The sequence below is a fragment of the Danio rerio genome, chromosome 18 (assembly GCF_049306965.1).
Source record: "Danio rerio strain Tuebingen ecotype United States chromosome 18, GRCz12tu, whole genome shotgun sequence".
In the NCBI taxonomy this organism is placed as follows: Eukaryota; Metazoa; Chordata; class Actinopteri; order Cypriniformes; family Danionidae; genus Danio; species Danio rerio.
This window is the reverse complement of record NC_133193.1, coordinates 1,282,220-1,301,748: the sequence shown is the minus strand read 5'-3', so window position 1 is coordinate 1,301,748 and position 19,529 is coordinate 1,282,220. Positions and strand designations below refer to the sequence as shown.

General features: G+C 35.5%; 2 protein-coding genes across 5 annotated transcripts in view; both read left to right on the top strand.

Annotated features, from left to right (window-relative positions):
* Positions 1-368: 368 nt before the first annotated feature.
* Positions 369-10,144, top strand: fam219b (family with sequence similarity 219 member B). Its single transcript, NM_001014356.2, has 6 exons — positions 369-592; positions 2,380-2,488; positions 3,200-3,293; positions 5,493-5,567; positions 6,226-6,268; positions 8,046-10,144. The coding sequence occupies exons 1-6, from the start codon at positions 533-535 to the stop codon at positions 8,193-8,195; spliced, it is 531 nt and encodes a 176-aa protein (NP_001014378.1). The 5' UTR covers positions 369-532; the 3' UTR covers positions 8,196-10,144.
* A 6,375-nt stretch (positions 10,145-16,519) lies between these two features.
* si:dkey-205h23.1 overlaps positions 16,520-19,529 on the top strand; it is a 72,060-nt gene continuing 69,050 nt past the window's right edge. For all 4 annotated transcript variants that reach the window (XM_073930124.1, XM_073930126.1, XM_073930123.1 and 1 more), the window contains exon 1: positions 16,520-16,710. In XM_073930124.1, the coding sequence (XP_073786225.1) occupies positions 16,684-16,710 (27 nt within the window). In that variant the 5' untranslated portion in view covers positions 16,520-16,683. The remainder of the gene's footprint in view (positions 16,711-19,529) is intronic.

Genomic DNA, 19,529 nt, shown 5'->3' with positions numbered 1-19,529 from the left:
AAACTAGCATAAGCCGAGTGTTTAGTGCGAGTTGGAGCTGCTTTGCCGTATGGTGAATGCAGTATGTGACTGTTATCATCAATAACGTTACCTGATTAGCACAAAAGTTCAGAACATACAAAAAACAGAAAAAAACTTAATAACACTATGAAATGTTCTGCCTTTGTGCTTTGTTTGCTCGTTACTACACCCGTAGACAGCGCTAAATTCCCGCATCTTCACGTAATAACACTGTCTTGACTAGTGCGGTTGAATGACATTTGTCCTGGGAGCACTGTACCAATGTGGCGGCGCTATTGACGCATGCTCAGGGTCCCTATGCGATATCTACTGTATATATCTATGTGCAGTAACTCGCGAGCGCCTGTTTGTGGCGGAAGTGCTCACAATCAACTGAACCGATGTCAGCCGAAGAAGAAGCAGCTCTGTTTACAGAGGAGTGCTCGAAATCTGCTAGCATGAGTTCAGACGGTGTGAATTAGGAGATGATTTCTGGTTTAAACTCTGATTTCAACTTTGTCGAAGCCCCATGATGGAGAGCCGGGAGCAGCGAACTCTTCTGTCCGAGCGCGAGTCTCCATCCGCGGCTGAGGTAATGATGAAAACAGCTCTTAAATATTAGCAAACTCGCATCTAATGATGGATTAAACTACAGTAATGATCAGCAAACACACACAGCACTCGCTTAGCATTAGATTATGTGTTCTGGAGGAGAAATGACATGTGTTTGTGTTGTGTCATCTGTGTTTTAGTGGAGAATTCAGAGATTTCTCGGTGTTGTGTTTACAAGCTAGTGTGTGTCTGTAATGTATGTAGATTTAATTACGTTAATGGGCTTTGAATATTCTGGCTGATTTAATTATGAGCTGCACATCATCGTATGTGACCCTGAAGTGCAAACCAGACTCTTAAGGGGTTGTATTTGGGAAATTAATATTATATCCGTCGGCTTAGTCCCTTATTTATCAGGGATCACCACAGCGGAATGAGCCACTAGCTATTCCAGCATATGTTTTAGCCAATGGATGCCCTTCCTGCTGCAACCCAGTATTGGGAAACACCCACACACACTCATTCTCACACACACTCATACACTACTGCCAGTTTAGTTCATCAGTTCCCCTATAGTGCATGCGTTTGGACTGTAGGGGAAACCGGAGCACCCGGAGGAAACCCACACCAACAGGGGGAGAACATGCAAACTCCACACAGAAACACCAACTAACCCAGCGGAGACTCGAACCAGCGACCTTCTTGCTGTGAGGCGACAGTGCTAACCACTGAGCCATGAGCCATTTGATGTATGGTTTGTTATGATTGGACAATAATTGGAATGCTAATGTCTGAAAATCTTTAATCTGGGAGTTCAAGATAATCAGAATATTGGTTAAAAAAACACCTTTAAAATGGCCCAAATTAAGTTCTTAGCAATGCATATTATTGATTAAAAGTTAAGTTTTATTATATACATAGGGTTGGAAATGTACTAAACGTCTTTAAGGAGCATGATCTTTACTTTTTGAATAAAGGATTTTTGACACACAAGAAAAGGTATATACATTCACCGGCCACTTTATTGAGTACACCTCACTTTTACCGGGTTGGACCCCCTTTTGCCTTCAGAACTGCCTTAATCCTTCGTGGTATATACGTGCTCATAAAGGGATGGACATGGTCAGCAACAATACTCAGGTAGGCTGTGGCGTATTTCCTCTTTGTCGGAGCATTCTCTGTAAACCCTAGAGATGGTTGTGCGTGAAAATCCCAGTAGATCAGCAGTTTCTGAAATACTCAGAGCAGCCCGTCTGGCAGCAACAACCATGCCACGTTCAAAGTCACTTAAATCCCCTTTCTTCCCCATTCTGATGCTCAGTTTGAACTGCAGCAGATGGTCTTGCCCATGTCTACATGCCTAAATGCATTGAGCTGCTGCCATGTGATTGGCTGATTAGACATTTGTGTCAGCGAGCAGTTAGACAGTTGTACCTAATAAAGTGGCCGGTGAGTGTATGTTGCATCACCAAAAATGATTGCGCTCATGTCCATGTGTTGTCTGATAAGTCCATATATTGATTATTGTGACAGGCCTAGGCATTTGTGTGTGACATCGTTGCACAAATGCTTGCATAAACTCCATCACAAATGCATCAAATAACCTTACGTGGTATTTTTGACTGGATCTCTGCTTCATTTCCACCGGTCTCTGTCACTGCTTTCTGATTATCCTATATAAAACAGGAGCACTATAAATCTGACTTGGTGAATGCTGCAGAAAACCTGCAGAAATTAAAAATAAATGATAGAATAATATGACATCTGTGCTTTATCTGTGTCTGATCCTGGTTGTTGTTTCTCCTGAATGTCTGTTTTTCTTCGCAGAGGTCTGAGGTCAGCGATCTGCATCCTGCAGCAGATGATCGGGTTCGAGAGGTGGAGAAAAGAGGGCCCTACATCATGTCCAAAACCCCTGCTCTCCACACCAGACTGCGTGAGTCCTGACCAGACAGCGGTAGAACACATCAGGAATCATTCTATTCTAAACAGGGTGGCTCAGTGGCCTCGCAGCAAGAAGGTGTCTGGTTCAAGTCCCAGCTGGGTCTGGTGGTGTTTCCGTGTGGAGTTTGCATGTTCTCCCCGTGTTGGCGTGGGTTTCCTCCGGGTGCTTCCCCCACAGTCCAAAAACATGCGCCATAGGAGAATTGATGAACTACGTTGGCTCTAGTGTGTGAGAGAATGAGTGTGTATGGGTGTTTCCCATTACTGGGTTGCAGCTGGTTGGGCATCCACTGTGTAAAACAAATGTTGAAATAGTTGGCGGTTCATTCCTCTGTGGCAACCTTTGATAAATAAGATACTAAGCCGTAGGTAAATGAATGAATGATTGTTTACAAAGCTGCTAAGATGGAACATGCTGGATGTTTTACACTCGCCTCTTCAGATTTAATTTTGAGGATTCATCTTTCTCCTTTTAAAATGCAAAATTGTTTTGCACCTACTTATTTGTTAATTTTTGTATTTTCTCTTTTTATACGTTTCTTAGTAAAGGACTAACTTTACAAGGGATTATAGAGAAGTCTGAAAGCTTGAGGGCATTATGATTCGCCCTCCTGTAAGGTGTTTTGTGAATAATGCAGGCTGTGATCATGTGTGTGACTGAAGCAGTGTGTTAATGATGTTGATTCATGTGTGTGATTTTCAGAGAAACACAGAGATTCAGCCAGACGAGCGCTGCAGAAGAGAGGACTGAGCTCCGGCAGAGCTGTGCTTCAGCAGCCCAGACACAAACCAAAGACGTCAGTAACATTGTTCACAACTAATGCAGATTTATTCTTTTACACATGCAATTATTCACATTTTATATTTAGTCACTTCACAGATGCTTTTCTCTAAAGTCAGTTGCCATCCATTTATATAGATTAAATGTTAACTGTGCAACCTTTTTATTTATTTTAAATTACAGTAGAAAAAAATAAATAAATATGTTTTCTTTATATATATATATATATATATATATATATATATATATATATATATATATATATATATAGATAGATAGATAGATAGATATATATAGATATATATATATATAGATAGATATAGATATATATATAGATATGTATATGTATTTATTTTTTTTATTTCATGGCTATGATGTAATCTTGATTTTAACTGAAGTTCTATTGCAATTAAGGGATATATTTATATGAATAAAATGTTAACTATGGAACATTTTTTATTTTCATTTAGTTTAAATTGAAGTACCAAAACAAAAATAAAAATGAATATAAACTTGTTTTCTTTCTTTCTTTCTGAAATTTTCATTTCAGCTATTTTTAAGAAAACATTGGTAAATTCTTAAAAATGTTTTATTTAAATTTTACTGACTGAATAATAATAATAAAACCCTTTTTTTCATGGATATAGACATTGCTGAAATGACGTTACATTATATATCTATATATACATTTTATATCCTAAAGTGCTTTTATCTCAAGTCAGTTGCATTGTAATTAAGGGATTTGTTTACGATAGATAAAATGTTGACTTTGCAACTTTTTTAAATTTAGTTTAAATTAAATTATAAAAAAAACAAGCCAAAAAATGCATATTAACTTACATACGTTTAATAACTAATCTATTTGTTTATTTATTTAAATTTCAGCAATTTTTAAGAAAAATCTGTTAATTGTTGTAAATAATTTAATGAAAATTTACTCTCTGAATAATAATAAAAGATAGATGTTGTTGCTGAAATAGCTGTGAAATGTTTATATTTAATTTATATATTTAATTTATATATCTTAAGACACTTTAATCTAAAGTCAGGTGCATCGCCATTAAATATATATATATATATATATATATATATATATATATATATATATATATATATATATATATATATATATTTTTTTTTTTATGTATTTTTATTTTATATATATATAATTTTTTTATATATATAAATTTGGATAATTTTATTTATATTTATATATAAATATAAAAAAATGTTAATATAACACCATGATGTTTTTTATTTTATTTTAGTTTGAATTAAAGTATCAAAACAAGCAAAAATAAAATAAATATTAATTAAGTAAATTAAGTTTTTATTTATTTTTTTATTTCAGCTTTTTAAGACAAAATTGCTAAATTTTTATAAATATTTTGCTGAAATGATACAGACAAATACTTTACGAATAATACAAAAAACACTAATATGATATGAATACATTTTGCAAGTATATAAAAAAGTGTCTACTTTAAAATTTCTCTACATTAAAAAATGACAAACAGAAAAATGTATCCTTGAAACTAAACACTGCTGCATATGAGAGCACGGATTAACCAAAACTGTAATAATTGACATCACTGATCATCATTCAGATGAAGGGTAACAGTGAGGCTGCATCTGAAACCGCATACTTCCATACTATATAGTACACTAAAATCAGTACGTGAGCCGAGTAGTATGTCCAAGTTCATAGAATTCGAAAATCAGTATGCGGAAGTTACTACTTCTGGCGAGATTTTGAAGTGCACATCCTATGCACGCTGCGCTATCCCATGATGTCCCGCGAGCGAATTCATGAATGGGAGTAAAGCGGCAAATGACGCAGGTAGGTCACGTGACCATGACAAAATGGCGGATGTAGTACGTCCGAATTCCATTCATACTGCTCACATTCATACTGTATAGAACACACTTTTCTAACGGCCGAGTAGCACGTTTAAATTCAAACGCAGTACCTACTGAGTAGTAGGCGGTTTCAGACGCAGCCTGAGTCTCTCAAACAGTGAATGATTTGAGTTTGGCCATTCGTTAATGATTACAGTGTGTTTGCGCTGTGATTCATGCAGCTCAAACCTTCTTTTATTTCTCTCCAGTCAAACAGACAGCCTGTAAAAGAGGGAAGGACGAGTTATTGGAGGACTGAGGGGGTTTCTCTGCTTTTATTGGAGGATTGAGTTTGTTTTTCTGCTTCTCTCTGCAGAATAAAGTTCAACAGGGGATACACGGCACTGAGCCAAACTGGAGAAGATTCGCTCATCTCGCTGGACTCAGACAGGTGCATGATGTCACTTCCACCTATTCCACCATTTTTTACTAGATGTAAAATGCGTCTCTGCTGCATCTAGAGTGTGTGTGTGTGTGAAGTTTCAGCTAAAACACACACAGATAATGTTCTAGCTCTCTAAAACTGACCCTTTTATTCTTTGATCCATGTGGTGTTTTTTTGACTGTCGCTTTAAATTCAAATGAGATTGTGCTCTTTTCAGAAGAGGGCGGAGCTATGCAGCAGATTCGGAATGCATCCAAACTCTTCAATGGCTGCTTTTCACTTAGGGCTGCTGTTTATGCTAATGAGGGAGGGATTGGCACTAGTGGGCGGGGCTTTCCCCCTTTGATGACATGTACAAAGGGAGAATGCCAATCAGAATGTTTCATTCATCAAGTCTGATTATAATAAACACAATTAATACATGTTTAGCATTAGAGGCTGGAGATACTCACACTCTGAATTTATAAATCAATGTGCGGTGAGTTTTTGATTTCTGTTTAGAGTAAATAGTCAGGAAGTGGAAGTGTACTGATTTTCTAATGTGTATTTAGAAGAGCCGAACAGACTGGATAGCCTATAATTGAGCACTGCAGGGTTTTTTTTTTGCATTGATGAATGAATTGTGTTGTGATTGGCTGATTGTGTTGTTGTTGTGTTTGTTCAGTGATGCAGAGCTGGATTGTTCATCTGGATATTCTTCAGCAGAGGTCAGTTAATGACTTTAGGCTCATTAGTAAACGGCTAGTTAGTCCACTTACAATTAATAATCTGAACATGCATTGATCAACAATGTAATAAAAGTGATCAGTAGTTGCATCTCAATTTAAAAAATACCATAGTATAGTAAATAGTATAGTAATTCAAGTTTACAGCATACTGTAATTACTAAAGTTGTGTTACTGAGTATTATGGCTCAAAGAACGTCAAAGGAAAATCTGGCGTTTAAGGAAGGTTTATTTGGTTTTTCTTTAGCAGTTAACATTATTTACCCTCTTGTGAGTTTATTTTTATTTTTATTCCTTTTCAAATAAATGCTTAACAAAGTAAGGAAAATGTTCACAGAATTTCGTATTTTATTTTTCTTCTAGAGAAAGTCTGATTGCCTTTAGTTTGGCTGAGATAAAGGTTTATACTATATATAATTATAATATATATTTTTTCGTTGTTTTTCAATTTTATTTTTAAGTTTTGGAAAAAAATCTGAAACTCAAATGTTAACAAAAGCTCATGATTAAAAAGTGTTGTCATGAGTATAGCCAATGCTACTGACATGGCATTAAAACAATAGTAAATAAGCAAAGTACTTAACTAGTACTAGTAAAGTTAAGTAAGTAAAGTACCTAACTTTACTTAAGTTACTTAACTTAATTTGCTTGCTTACTTTACTTACTTACTGAACTTTACTTACTTTACTTAAGCTACTTAACTTTACCTAAATTTACTTAACTTGCTTGCTTACTTTACTTCCCTACCTTAACTTACTTTACTTAACTTAAATTTACTTAGCTTGCTTGCCCACTTTACTTACCTATCAACTTTACTTACTGAAGTTTACTTAACTTTACTTAACTTTAATTAAATGGACTTAATTTGCTTGCTTCTTTTACTTACTAATTTACTTAAGTTACTTAACTACTTGAATTTACTTAACTTGCTTGCCTAACTACTAACTTAGCTTAATTAAATGTACTTACATTTACTTAATCTGTTCTCTTTATTTAAATTTACTTAACTTGTTTGCCCACTTTACTTACCTATTAACTTTACTTAGTGAAGTTTACTTAACCTTACTTAAATTTACTTAACTTGCTTACTTTACTTACCTACTAACTTAACTTACTGAACTTTACTTACTTTACTTGACTTTACTTAAATTGACTTAATTTGCTTGCTTCTTTTACTTACTAATTTACTGAACTTTACATACTTAAGTTACATAACTTTACTTAAAATTACTTACAACTTCTTAATTTGTTTGCTTACTTAAATGTACCTACCTTGCTTGCCCACTTAACTTACCTTTTAACTTAACTTACTGTACTTACTTTACTTAACTTTACTTAAATTTACTTAATTTGATTGCTTCTTTTACTTACTAATTTACTTAACTTACTACTAAGTTTCTTAACTTAAATTTAATTAACTTGCTTGCTTGCCTACTAGCTTAACTTACTTGACTTACTTTTACTTAATTTGTTTGCTTACTTTACTTAAAATTACTTAAGCTAGTAGGTAAGCAAGCAAGTTAACTAAATTAACTTTACTTACATTTACTTAATTTGTTTGCTCACTTTACTTAAATTTACTTAACTTGCTTTTTTACTTTACTTATCTTTACTTAAATTTAATAAGTTTGCTCGCTTTACTTACTGACTTTACTTATTTTACTTAAATTTACTTAACTTGCTTTTTTACTTTACTTATTCTACTTAAATTTAATGAACTTGCTTTACTTAATTACTTTACTTAACTTTGCATCTGCAGGTTCATCCAGACCTGAGCCGGCAGCTGCTGAAGGACGGATATCACCTGGATGAAATCCCTGATGATGAAGATCTGGACCTGATCCCCCCTAAAGCCTTGAGCTCCTCTGTGTGCTGCTGCGCTGAGGTTTCATCCTGCTGCGTGCAGTGACTGAAGCACAAAACACCACATAAGCTCTTTATTTCACTGTTCTCTCTTCTGTCCCGCAATTCAGGAAAACAGTCGTCTGAATCACAAGGTGTCTATTCTGAATTGCATGACAAAGAAGTCTGCATCTCATAATTCTGACTTTTAATGCAATTCAGACAAAAAATTATCTGAAAGAAAGATGTTGACATGGAGTTGCTTGAGTTTAAAAGAATTCTCAACTTTTGCCACTAGAGCAAATGTTTAAGCTTCGTTGCTTTTCTGAGGTAAAACTCAGATTTGCACGAAAAAAAAAGTCTGAATTCTGAGTTTCCCACAAGATCTACAGCTCTTTATTTCATCATTCACACTTCTTTCTTGCAGTTTAGGAAAAATAGTCTGAATCACAAAGTGTTAACTTGGAATTGCATGAAAAGAAAAGTCTTGCATCTCATTATTCTGACTTTGAATGCAATTCAGAAAAAAACAATCTGAAACTAAAGATGTTAACAGTTTATTTAGTCATGAATGCAATGTTTGTCATTAGAGCATTTTTTAGGCTTTATGGCAGTTCTGGGATGAAATGGTGATCTCAGATTTGCACAAAAATGACTGAATTCTGAGTTTGTCACAATGTTGACTGAGTTTGCCGTGATTGAAGCAAAAAACAGCAGAAACAGCTCAAAGCTCTTTCTTTGCTTCACTATTTCTTTATACTTCTGTCTTGCGGATCAGAAAAATACTAGTCTGAATCACAAGCTGTTAATTCAGAATTGCATGAAAAAGAAGTCTTTCATCTCATAATTTTGACTTTCAATGCAATTCAGAAGAATCAAAAGATGTTAACAAAGAGCTGCATGATTTAAAAAAGTCCTACATCTCACTGTTTTGACTTTTTTTTCTTTGCCAGAGTTACAGCTTTGTCAATAGAACTATTTTGTTAGGCTTTATTGCAATTTTGAGATAAAATTCTAGACTCAGATTTGCACTGTGGGACAAGTCTGAAAAAACATTTCCAAGAACAAGTCTGAATTTAAAGATGCTAATTCAGAGATGCATGATTTGAACATTCAGACATCTCATTGTTTTGACTTGTTGTTTTCCTGAGTTGTGACTTTATTTCGTCACTTTTACAAGGTTTTAGGCTTCATCACATTTCTGAGATAAAATTGCAAACTCAGATTTGAGAAAACAAAAGTTTTTCGCAGTTATTCTGACTTAATACAAAAAAAGCAAATTTTGCACAAACAAACTTTGAAATGTTTGAAAAGGCGTGTTTTTTTCTCAGAATTGTGACTAAAGCCTTGAAAAATGTCTTTTTTGCTATTATTTTGACTTCTGACAACTGAAATTTACACCAAAAATATTTTGAAATGCAAGACTCAGAATTGCACTATTAAAATGTCTGAAATCTGACCATTCTGATACACACTCGCCGGCCACTTTATTAGGTACACCTGTGTAACTGCTCGTTAACAAAATTGTCTAATCAGCCAATCACATGGCAGCAGCTCAGTGCATTTAGGCATGGTCAAGAGGATCTGCTGCAGTTCAAAGTGAGCATCAGAATGGGGAAGAAAGGGGATTTAAGAGACTTTGATCGTGGCATGGTTGTTCGTGCCAGACTGGCTGCTCTGAGTATTTCAGAAACTGCTGATCTACTGGGATTTTCACGCACAACCATCTGTAGGTTTTACAGAGAATGCTCCGACAAAGAGGAAATATCCAGTGAGCGGCAGTTCTTTGGGCGCAAATGCCTTGTTGATGCCAGAGGTCACAGGAGAATGGCCAGACTGGTTCCAGCTGATGGAAAGGGAACAGTTGCCTGCTCTGTTGAGTCTCTATTTCTGCTGACACATTCGGATGCTCGGGTCAGAATTTGGCTTTAACAACATGAAAGCATGGATCATTCTGCCTTGTATCAGCGGTTCAGGCTGGTGGTGGTGGTGTAATGGTGTGGGGGAGATTTTCTTTGGCTCCATTAGTACCAATTGAGCATCAACGCCACAGCCTACCTGAGTATTGCTGCTGACCATGTCCATCCCTTTATGAGCACAGTGTCTCCATCTTCTGATGGCTACTTCCAGCAGGATAACGCAGCATGTCATAAAGCTCAATCATCTCAGACTGGTGTCTTGAACATGACGATGAGTTCACTGTACTCAAATGGCCTCCACAGTCACCAGAGCTCAATCCAATAGAGCAGCTTTGGGATGTGGTGGAACGGGAGATTGGCATCATGGATGTGCAGCCGACAAATCTGCAGCAACTGTGTGATGCTATCATGACAATATGGAGCAAAATCTCTGAGGAATATTTCCAGTAGCTTGTTGAATCTCTGCCATGAAGGATTAAAGCAGTTCTGAAGGCAAAAGGGGGTCCAACCTAGTAAGGTGAACCTAATAAATTGGTCAGTGAGTGTGTATTTGTATAAATATATATATATATCAGAATTTTCCATGTACAAAAAATAACTAATCTGAAGAACTTCGCAATTTACAGTTCCACATTTTTGCCAGATTTGTCTTCTTCGCAGTTCTGTCAGTGTCTCTCAGAGGTTGTGAAGTTGCAGGTCAGAATGTGTGAGATTTCTCTTTCAGCAGCTTCTGTAAAAGCACATCTGTAAGATCTTGTGATGTTTTTAAAACGCTTTATTTCCAACTCATTTAGTTTGGCTACTGTAGCGAGATTCCCTGCTGTCTCTGCATCATAGATCCCTCAAAAACTTCATATTTAGGTCACACATCACCCCGAAACAAAGCTGAAAATTAGATTCATATATGATTAGCACTCCTGCACAGCAGCACCATTCGCTCCAGGAGATATTTCTTTTTTTCTTTTAAACATTCATTTTCCCCCAGAAACCAAAGATCACATTGCTGTAATGCAGTAAAATACTTCAACAGCTTATTATTTCTGCAACATTAGTGTATATTATTAGCGTTGCTGCCTTTGAAACCTAACAACAACTACAGCATTACAGTAATGCAGCTGAATATTGAGTCTGTTCATCATTATTGCATTTATTTTGGGGTGAGATGTGAATGTTTGATGCATATAGGACCAGAATAAGAGATGTGCTGTGTGTGTTGTTCTGTTGTTTATTGTTTGAGTGTTATAATCATCCTCAGTCCTCAGAACAGGAATCAAAACTCAACTAATAACCCATAATAGAGCAGTGTTACTGATATTGGAAAAAAGACACTACGTGTGTGTGTGTGTGTGTGTGTGTGTGTGTGTGTGTGTGTGTGTGTGTGTGTGTGCGTGCGCGTGTGCGCGTGTGCGCGTGTGCGCGTGTGTGCGTGTGTGCGTGTGTGTGTCAGGACTCTTTACAGGCTTGTTTATTACCTTTTTTACATGTTCTCTGTGTAAGATTTTTACTGAGCACTAAAGCTTTTCTCTACACACACACACACACCAGGTTACTCTTATACTGAAGTGAGATGTTATTGTAATATAATATTGTGTTGTTTTGTATCTAAACTTGTATAATCAAGAATATTTTTATCCACCGATGATGCTGCATCACCTCTGGTGCGTGTGCGTGTGTGCGTGCGTGTGTGTGTGTGTTCAACACTATGCAACTTCACTTTGTAGCCACAATTGATCAGTTTCTGGGCTGCAATAACGTTACTGATGTGTGTTTTAAAGTAAGAATATTATTTGTATTTAAAATGTTTTGTGAAATTAAAGGAAACAATCGTTACACTGTGTGTGTGTGTGTGTGTGTGTTGGTCATCATCTCACCTGGGTCAGACAGACAGATAGGAGTCAGACTGCACCTTCTGCGCATGAGCACTAGAGGCCGCTGCTGTCAAACTGTTGGACGTCTTTAAGTTTCATTCTTGCGTTTGAAAATGGTCCTACATAATAAATAAACGTGGCCATTTATTGTCTAAATCAGAATAAAAATATGATTTTCCTAGTTTGAAAAATGAATATTTTTGAATAATTTTTGAACAATTTAAATGAATAATTTTTATCAGTTTCTCGGTGAATATAAGCACTATATGTTAATGCATTTAATTAAAACAGATTTATTAACAGGTATATTTATTAAAATATAGAAATATTAGAAATAGGAAGATAATACAACTAAATTAATGTGAAATATTGCACAAAAATACAAACCACAAAATTCTAGCAATCACTCTAAAAAACATTGAGTTATTTATTTAACCCAGTGGTTGACTTATACATACTGTGCTGGGATATTTTAAACCTTTATTAGGTTATTTATTAATAACTCAACCAGTTGGGTTAAATATTTGGTTTATTTTAACAAAAGTGTCTGAAACTAAAATAAAATGGAATTAAAGCATTTTTGGTGCTTTGAAAACTGTATGTTGTTTATTTACACAGTCATGATTATAAAATTGTTAGTAGAACTAGTAAAAGTAGCAATAGTAATACTAGAATGGAATTTTTAAAATCAAAATAACCTAATGCATTGGGTAAAATAACCCATGGTGCTATAATAACCTATAGTTGAGTTATATATTGAGGTATTTTTAATCCAACTATTTTAACAGAAAACATTTTAGATATATTTTTGGTTCTCTTGATTTTTTTTTTTTATTAATATTATTTTCCTAACAAAAATCTTTTTTTTTTTAAAGATTTACTTTTGGCCTTTTTTTAATACATAGAACAGTATTGAGACAAGAACCGAAGTGGGTGAGAGAGAGAGAGGGTGTAGGGTAGGGTAATGTCGTCGAGCCGGGATTCGAACTTGCAACGCCCTGACGTGATTTTGAAACATATGATGGCGCGCTTATCACTAGGCTAGTGCGCCTGCGATATAAATGTACTTTAAAAGTTGTTTATTAAATTTTTTAACCGGAACAGTGAGATATAGTGATATACAGAATAATAATAAAGTCAACAGTAAATAGAGAATAAAGTCTGATAAATAAAAATGCTTCAATTACTTTAGATGATTCATTATTTCCTGTTTTTTGTTGCTTCAAAAAAACAAACAAATCAATAATCACCACCACAGCATAAATTATTGATTTCAGAGAATTCATCCATTCATTTTCTTGTCGGCTTAGTCCCTTTATTAATCCGGGGTCGCCACAGTGGAATGAACCTCCAACTTATCCAGCAAGTTTTTTACGCAGCAGATGCCCTTCCAGCCACAACCCATCTCTGGGACACACCCACACTCACACAATATGGACAATGTAGCCTACCCAATTCACCTGTACCGCATGTCTTTGGACTGTGAGGGAAACCGGAGCACCCAGAGGAAACCCACGCGAAGGCAGGGAGAACATGCAAACTCCACACAGAAACACCAACTAAGCCGAGGCTCAAACCAGCGACCCAGCAACCTTCTTGCTGTGAGGCAACAGCACTACTTACTGCGCCACTGCTTCGCCACTTCAGAGAATTATTCATTTAAAAATATGATGTTAAGTGTTTTGTAGTCTGCAATTAATATGCTGCTATTATTGTTTTCGGTATTGATTTGTTCATTTGTTTACTTAATTTATTAATTCATTCATTCACCTTTGGCTAAGTCCCTTCATTCGTCAGTTCCATTATATGTTTTACAGAGAGGATGCCCTTCCAGCTCATTCACACACACACACACTCCATACAGCCAAAGTAGTTAAGTTTAGCACCTGGAGGAAACCCACGCCAACACGGGCAGAACATGCAAACTCCACACAGAAACGCCAACTGACCCAGCGAGGACTCAAAGCAGCCAGGATGCAGCCTTTATGATGCAAGCTGAGACTGCATCACTCAGCGACGCAATGTGAGACACAATGCACTCAAATGGAGCTAGTGACGTCACTGTGACGGGTAGGGTTAGGGGTGGGGTTAGGTGAGCCCATTAAAAAGGATTGGATGCAGCCCAGATTGCACTGCACCAGGTCTGCAGCCAGACCCATCTCAAAGCAGCGACCTTCTTGCTGTGAGGCCACAGTGCTAACCACTGCGCCACCGAGCCGCCTCTTAAGTTGAACATTACTAAACTTAATGTTTAAATTCAGCTCATATAAATAGAAATTGATTGCATGATAGGTCCCATTTAAAATGTAGAGAATGCGTTAAGATACAAAAGTCAGCAAAATAAAAATACAGAAATGAAAATACAAAGGTGCATATTAGGAATGTTAAACCGCATGGCGGAAACTGCTCTGTATTTCCTCATTCTCTCTCTCTCTCTCTCTCTCTCTCTCTCTCTCTCTCTCTCTCTCTCTCTCTCTCTCTCTCTCTCTCCCTCTCTCAATTAAATTCATTAAAAATAGCTAAAAACGAAGTAAAAAATAAATAAATAGGAGTAAACTGTACATTTAACAATCAACATGTTAGATAAAACAGAAATCAATATTAATAATCAATATTTGATTTACATTGATCAATTTAAATTTGTTGTTATTCATTTATATTTGAATTTATTCTTTTTATTATTATTATTATTATTATTATTATTATTATTATTATTCTTTTTATTATTATTTATATCAGGAGCTCGATAAGAGACAAACAAAGGAGAAAAAAATACAAACTACATTAGCTGCAGAAAGAAAAAAGATTAACAAAAAAAGGAAGGGGTAAGTAAATTACAACTATAAAAAAAGTGTATGAAAATAAATAAATTAAGAGCATTAGGAAAGCGTTCTAACTCAAATCAGAGACAGCAGACAACAGTAGAGCCAGGAATCTGACACATGTTTTGTTTTTACACATGCGGAAAGATTTGAGCAGTGGGTCAACTTCTATTAGCAAATGTCAAAAGTAGGAACTCAAGCCATGCAGTTTTGCTTATGTATAAAAAAATATCTAAACAAGATAAAAAAGTTGAAGATAAATTCTTTAGATTTATGTAAAGATTCTGAGTAATAACAAATAATTTATTTTAAATTATAAGATTGTGCAAAGGTAGAAGGGCTGTTTAAATAACGATAGAGGTCAAAATCAAAATTCACACATGCAAAATAAATGTATTAAAGTTTCCTCATCCTCACAACAAAATGAACAACTACACGGAATATCAACATATTTGGAAACAAACGAGTTAACCGGATATATTATATGCAGGGCCGTGCAGAGACCATCAAAAGGGCATGTGCAGTAGAAATTTTTTGAAGACCGGGGGGGGGGGGGGGGGGGGGGGTGGGGGGTGGGGGGGGTTGTTGTTGTTGCGCGCGTTCTGAAGAGCGGGGGGGGGGGTATTGTTGTTGCGCGCGTTCTGAAGAGCGGGGGGGGGGGGGGGTGTAGGTTGTTGTTGCGCGCGTTCTGAAGAGCGGGGGGGGGGGGGGGGATTGTTGTTGCGCGCGTTCTGAAGAGCGGGGGGGGGGGGGGGGGGTGTTGGTTGTTGTTGCGCGCGTTCTGAAGAGCGGTGTTGTCGCGCGCCTACTGAAGGGCGGGACCGAGGGTGTGCCGCGTCGCGGGGGCACTTTTGATCATTTTGGAAGGGCACTTTCTATCCAAGACTAAAAAGGGCATGTGCACTGCACAGGTTGAGCCCTATGTGTGCACGTGCCTGATTATATGCAATATTTAAAAGTGGATTTCTTTAGTTTTATTAGGAAGGAAGTATTTATGAGGCAACAACCAAGCTATTCTCCAATCTATGTTGTTAATTAATGCAGCCCAATGAAGGAACATTACGATTTTTTTGCTGATGAATAAGATGAATATGATTATTATTGCATTTCTTATCATGAATGTCAATGACTTCCAGCACTAATGCTGATTCTTTCATATTTTTTTTGTATTGTATTGTATATGACTTTTGACCAGATGCATTAAGCCTGTAGGGATAGCTCTAGGAACAGTATTATATTCTCTAAAGGGAATAGGAAAGTCATGAACAGCCACAAAGCGCTCATAAGACAGTAAGTTACCAAAATAATCAAATAAAGAAAGTAAATAAATTATTCCTCTATCAAATTAGGATAAAAAACAGAGATTTATTTCTAACAGTTAAATCCATATTATTGCACAAGATAGTTTTGTGGGGTGAGAAGTTGTGAAGGTAACACAACTGCCATGCAAGAAGAGCCTGCTGATGAAAACTGGCTAATTTAACCGGAAGTTTACATGCAAGAAATTACATTTTAAAATAAAGGAGAGACCACTGATTTTATTAAACATGTAATTCGGAATGAAAAAACATGTAGAATTTGGGTTTAATAAACATCTTTTTAGCCAATTTATTAATTTATTATCTCTCTCTTGCGCACTCTCGCGTGTGGCTGTGTGCATTCGCGTCTCTCTCTCTCTCTCTCTCTCTCTCTCTCTCTCTCTATCTCTCTCTCTCTCTCTCTCTCTCTCTCTCTCTCTCTCTCTCTCTCTGTGTGTGTGTGTGTGTGTAGTTTCTCTCTTTCAGTGCGCGAGGAAGCGCCAGAGAGTCGCGGGCGGAGCGGAAGGGACTCTGCGGGATTTGAGAGCTGATCTCCGGCAGCAGATCTCTCTGTGATCGCGCTTCTGCTGCTGGAAACACCGGAGCACCGGTCACCACTCACCGGGAGGTACCGGAGAGAAGCGCGGGATGGTGGACAACAACAAAACACAGATGGTGAGGAGCAACTTGAGTACTGCAGATGCGCTCATGTTCAGCGGTAAACACGAGTGGAAATCAGGGTATAGCCCGGTGTGTGTAGGCTATGTGTGTGTTTATTGAACCATGCTGCAAAGAAGTAGCCAAAATTAGACTATTTTCTGCATGTTTGTCATGTTTTTTAGTCAAAACATTATATTTATGTTATTTATTTGCGTCAATTCCTTTTTAAAATTTCAATTTAATTAAGAAATAATCGTATTTTTGCTAACATACGAATTTAAATAATGAATACAGCTCATAAAGAAGAATAAAATTAAACTCTAAAAACTTTATGCGTTAATATTCAGCTGTAAACATAAGTGTAAATCAGAATACAGTATGTCTGTGTTCGCGTCTGTGTGTGTGTTTACGTGTCTATTGAACTATGCTGCATAAAGCAGGTAATTGTCATCACGTTTATTTATTATTGTCAAGCATATTTAATCAAAACATTTGCTTTTTTAGTTTTCTTTTTAGCTTTTAAATGTCAATTGAATTTGAAATAAAAGTTTTTTAAATATCCTACAAAATAAAATAAACTGATTATAAAGATAATAAATAAAAACTCTAAAAACGCAGGGTAATTCCAGCCTAATTTAGGACAAATATTTTTTTGGATCAAGCTAAACATTGTGTTAAATGTGACCCTATAAATGTAATTTAAATATATATGGCTGTGAATTTCAATATTTAGCTTAAAATTGTATTAAAATAACCCAGGATTTTTAGAGCAAACTTTAGTTTTTCGTTCTTTTCATGAATGTAAATGTAGCTATAATGCATATTTTGGTCGAAAAGTATAATAATAATAATAATCAGATGTGTTTCTTTGAAATAAAAAACCCCAGAGATATTCGTAATGCTGAATAAAAACATGTGTTAGTTTCTTTCATCATTGATTTCAGATGTATCAAATTCAACCACTCTGAGAAAACATTTATTTGTGTCTTGTTTTCAATTATAAATATTAAGAATACAAATTATTTATGTCAGAATGTTTTGACGAAACAATAATAATACTGCAATCAATTAGTAACATGCAATAAAATACAATCATGTAAGTATAAATGTATACAATGCAAAATTGTTTTAAAAGAATCTTTTAATTAATCTAAAAACATCAAAACAAAAACAACAATTATTATGAATGTTCAAACGAATGTTTCAGTGAATTCATAAAGTAAATATTTTTCTTAATAATGTAAATTTGGCAGATTTTTACAAATTTTAATATAAAAATGTCAATAATGAATGTATGTATCGTATAAATGTCAATATTTGAGTTTGTTTCTTTCACAGTGCTTTATTTAATTTGTTGTTTTTCGATTGAACTGTTCAGCAAAGAAGCATTCACTGTAAAAAGCAATTTTAAAGGGAAAAAAAACATAAAAATGAAGCTGAAATGCATGTTTTGGTGTTGAAAATAATAATCAGATGCCTTTTTTTATAAACAAACAAGATATTTCAGCATTAAAAGTAAAGCTATTCGTATCCTGTTTGTTTGCATTAAAGCTGAAATGCAAATGAACATAAAATATCAGTCATTTAATCTAATAAAAATCAGCATTAACAAAATAAAAATGCAGAGGATCAATCAGCAATGCTTCACAATAAGAGTGTATTAGTTAATGCACAAGCAACACATTTAATACAGTGTTCATCTCTGTTAGCGTTAGTTAATAAGAATACAGCCGTTCATTCTTAGTTCATGTTATTGCATTAAATAATGCATTAGTAAATGTTGAACTAGGATTGATTAACACTGTATTTTCCATTGCTACTTCATATTATAAATGAATCAATGAAACCTTATTTGAAAGTGTGAGCAGTAAGTCAACATTTCACACTGTAAATGATAATTGAGTGAATGTGTGGCTTTTAAGCTGTTTAGAGAAATAGCTCTGCTTTATTTAGGTAACACTTTAGATGCATCACAATTGACTTATCGACTGCCAATTATTAAAATGTGAACTGTTTATTAGCACTTATGATCTTATTTTACACCCCAAATCCTAACACCTAAGCCTACCTTAATAACGACACTATAAGTTTTCCATATTTTGTGATCCGGGTTTTTATTTTTCTCGTTTATTTCTGCTTTTGAGTTGCATTATGGGATCTTGATCTTTCTCCCAGCAACTTTTAACCTTGAAAAGTTGTAAAAAGTGGCTCTATTGTCTGTGTTGGTGTTGTATATTACACTCTAAAACACATGGGGTTATTTTATCTACCCAAATCTTGGGTTGAGGCATTTGGGTAATTTTTGGGGGGTTATTTTTAGAGTCTTATAGTTTTCAACCCAGCTCCTTGGGTCAAATAAACTCACAGCAGGGGCTGACTAGGATACCACATATGATGTGCTAATTAGTTTAAATGCAATGGAAATAGTGTTGCATAAACGCAGGTTCCTTGCGTTTTCAGATGATTCAATTAAGATATATGCTCATAGCAGCCCTTAGTCAAACCTTTTTGAATTAAAAAATTTCTATCTACCACCGTCTGTACACCTGTAATGAAAGCTGCACATCCCCCACCGTACAAAGTCAAAACAACACAACTGCTGGGTCATCTTTCACAGGCATTTTTGGATCAAATTATGGTAACACTTTACAATAAGGTTCATTAGTGAATGCATTTACTAACATGAACTAATCATGAACAACACTTGTACAGCATTTATTAATCATAACTGAACATTTACTAATGCATTATTAACATCCAAGTCAAGGTCCATCAGTTAATGTTAATGCATTTGCTAACATGAACAAACAATGAACATCACATTTACTACTGTA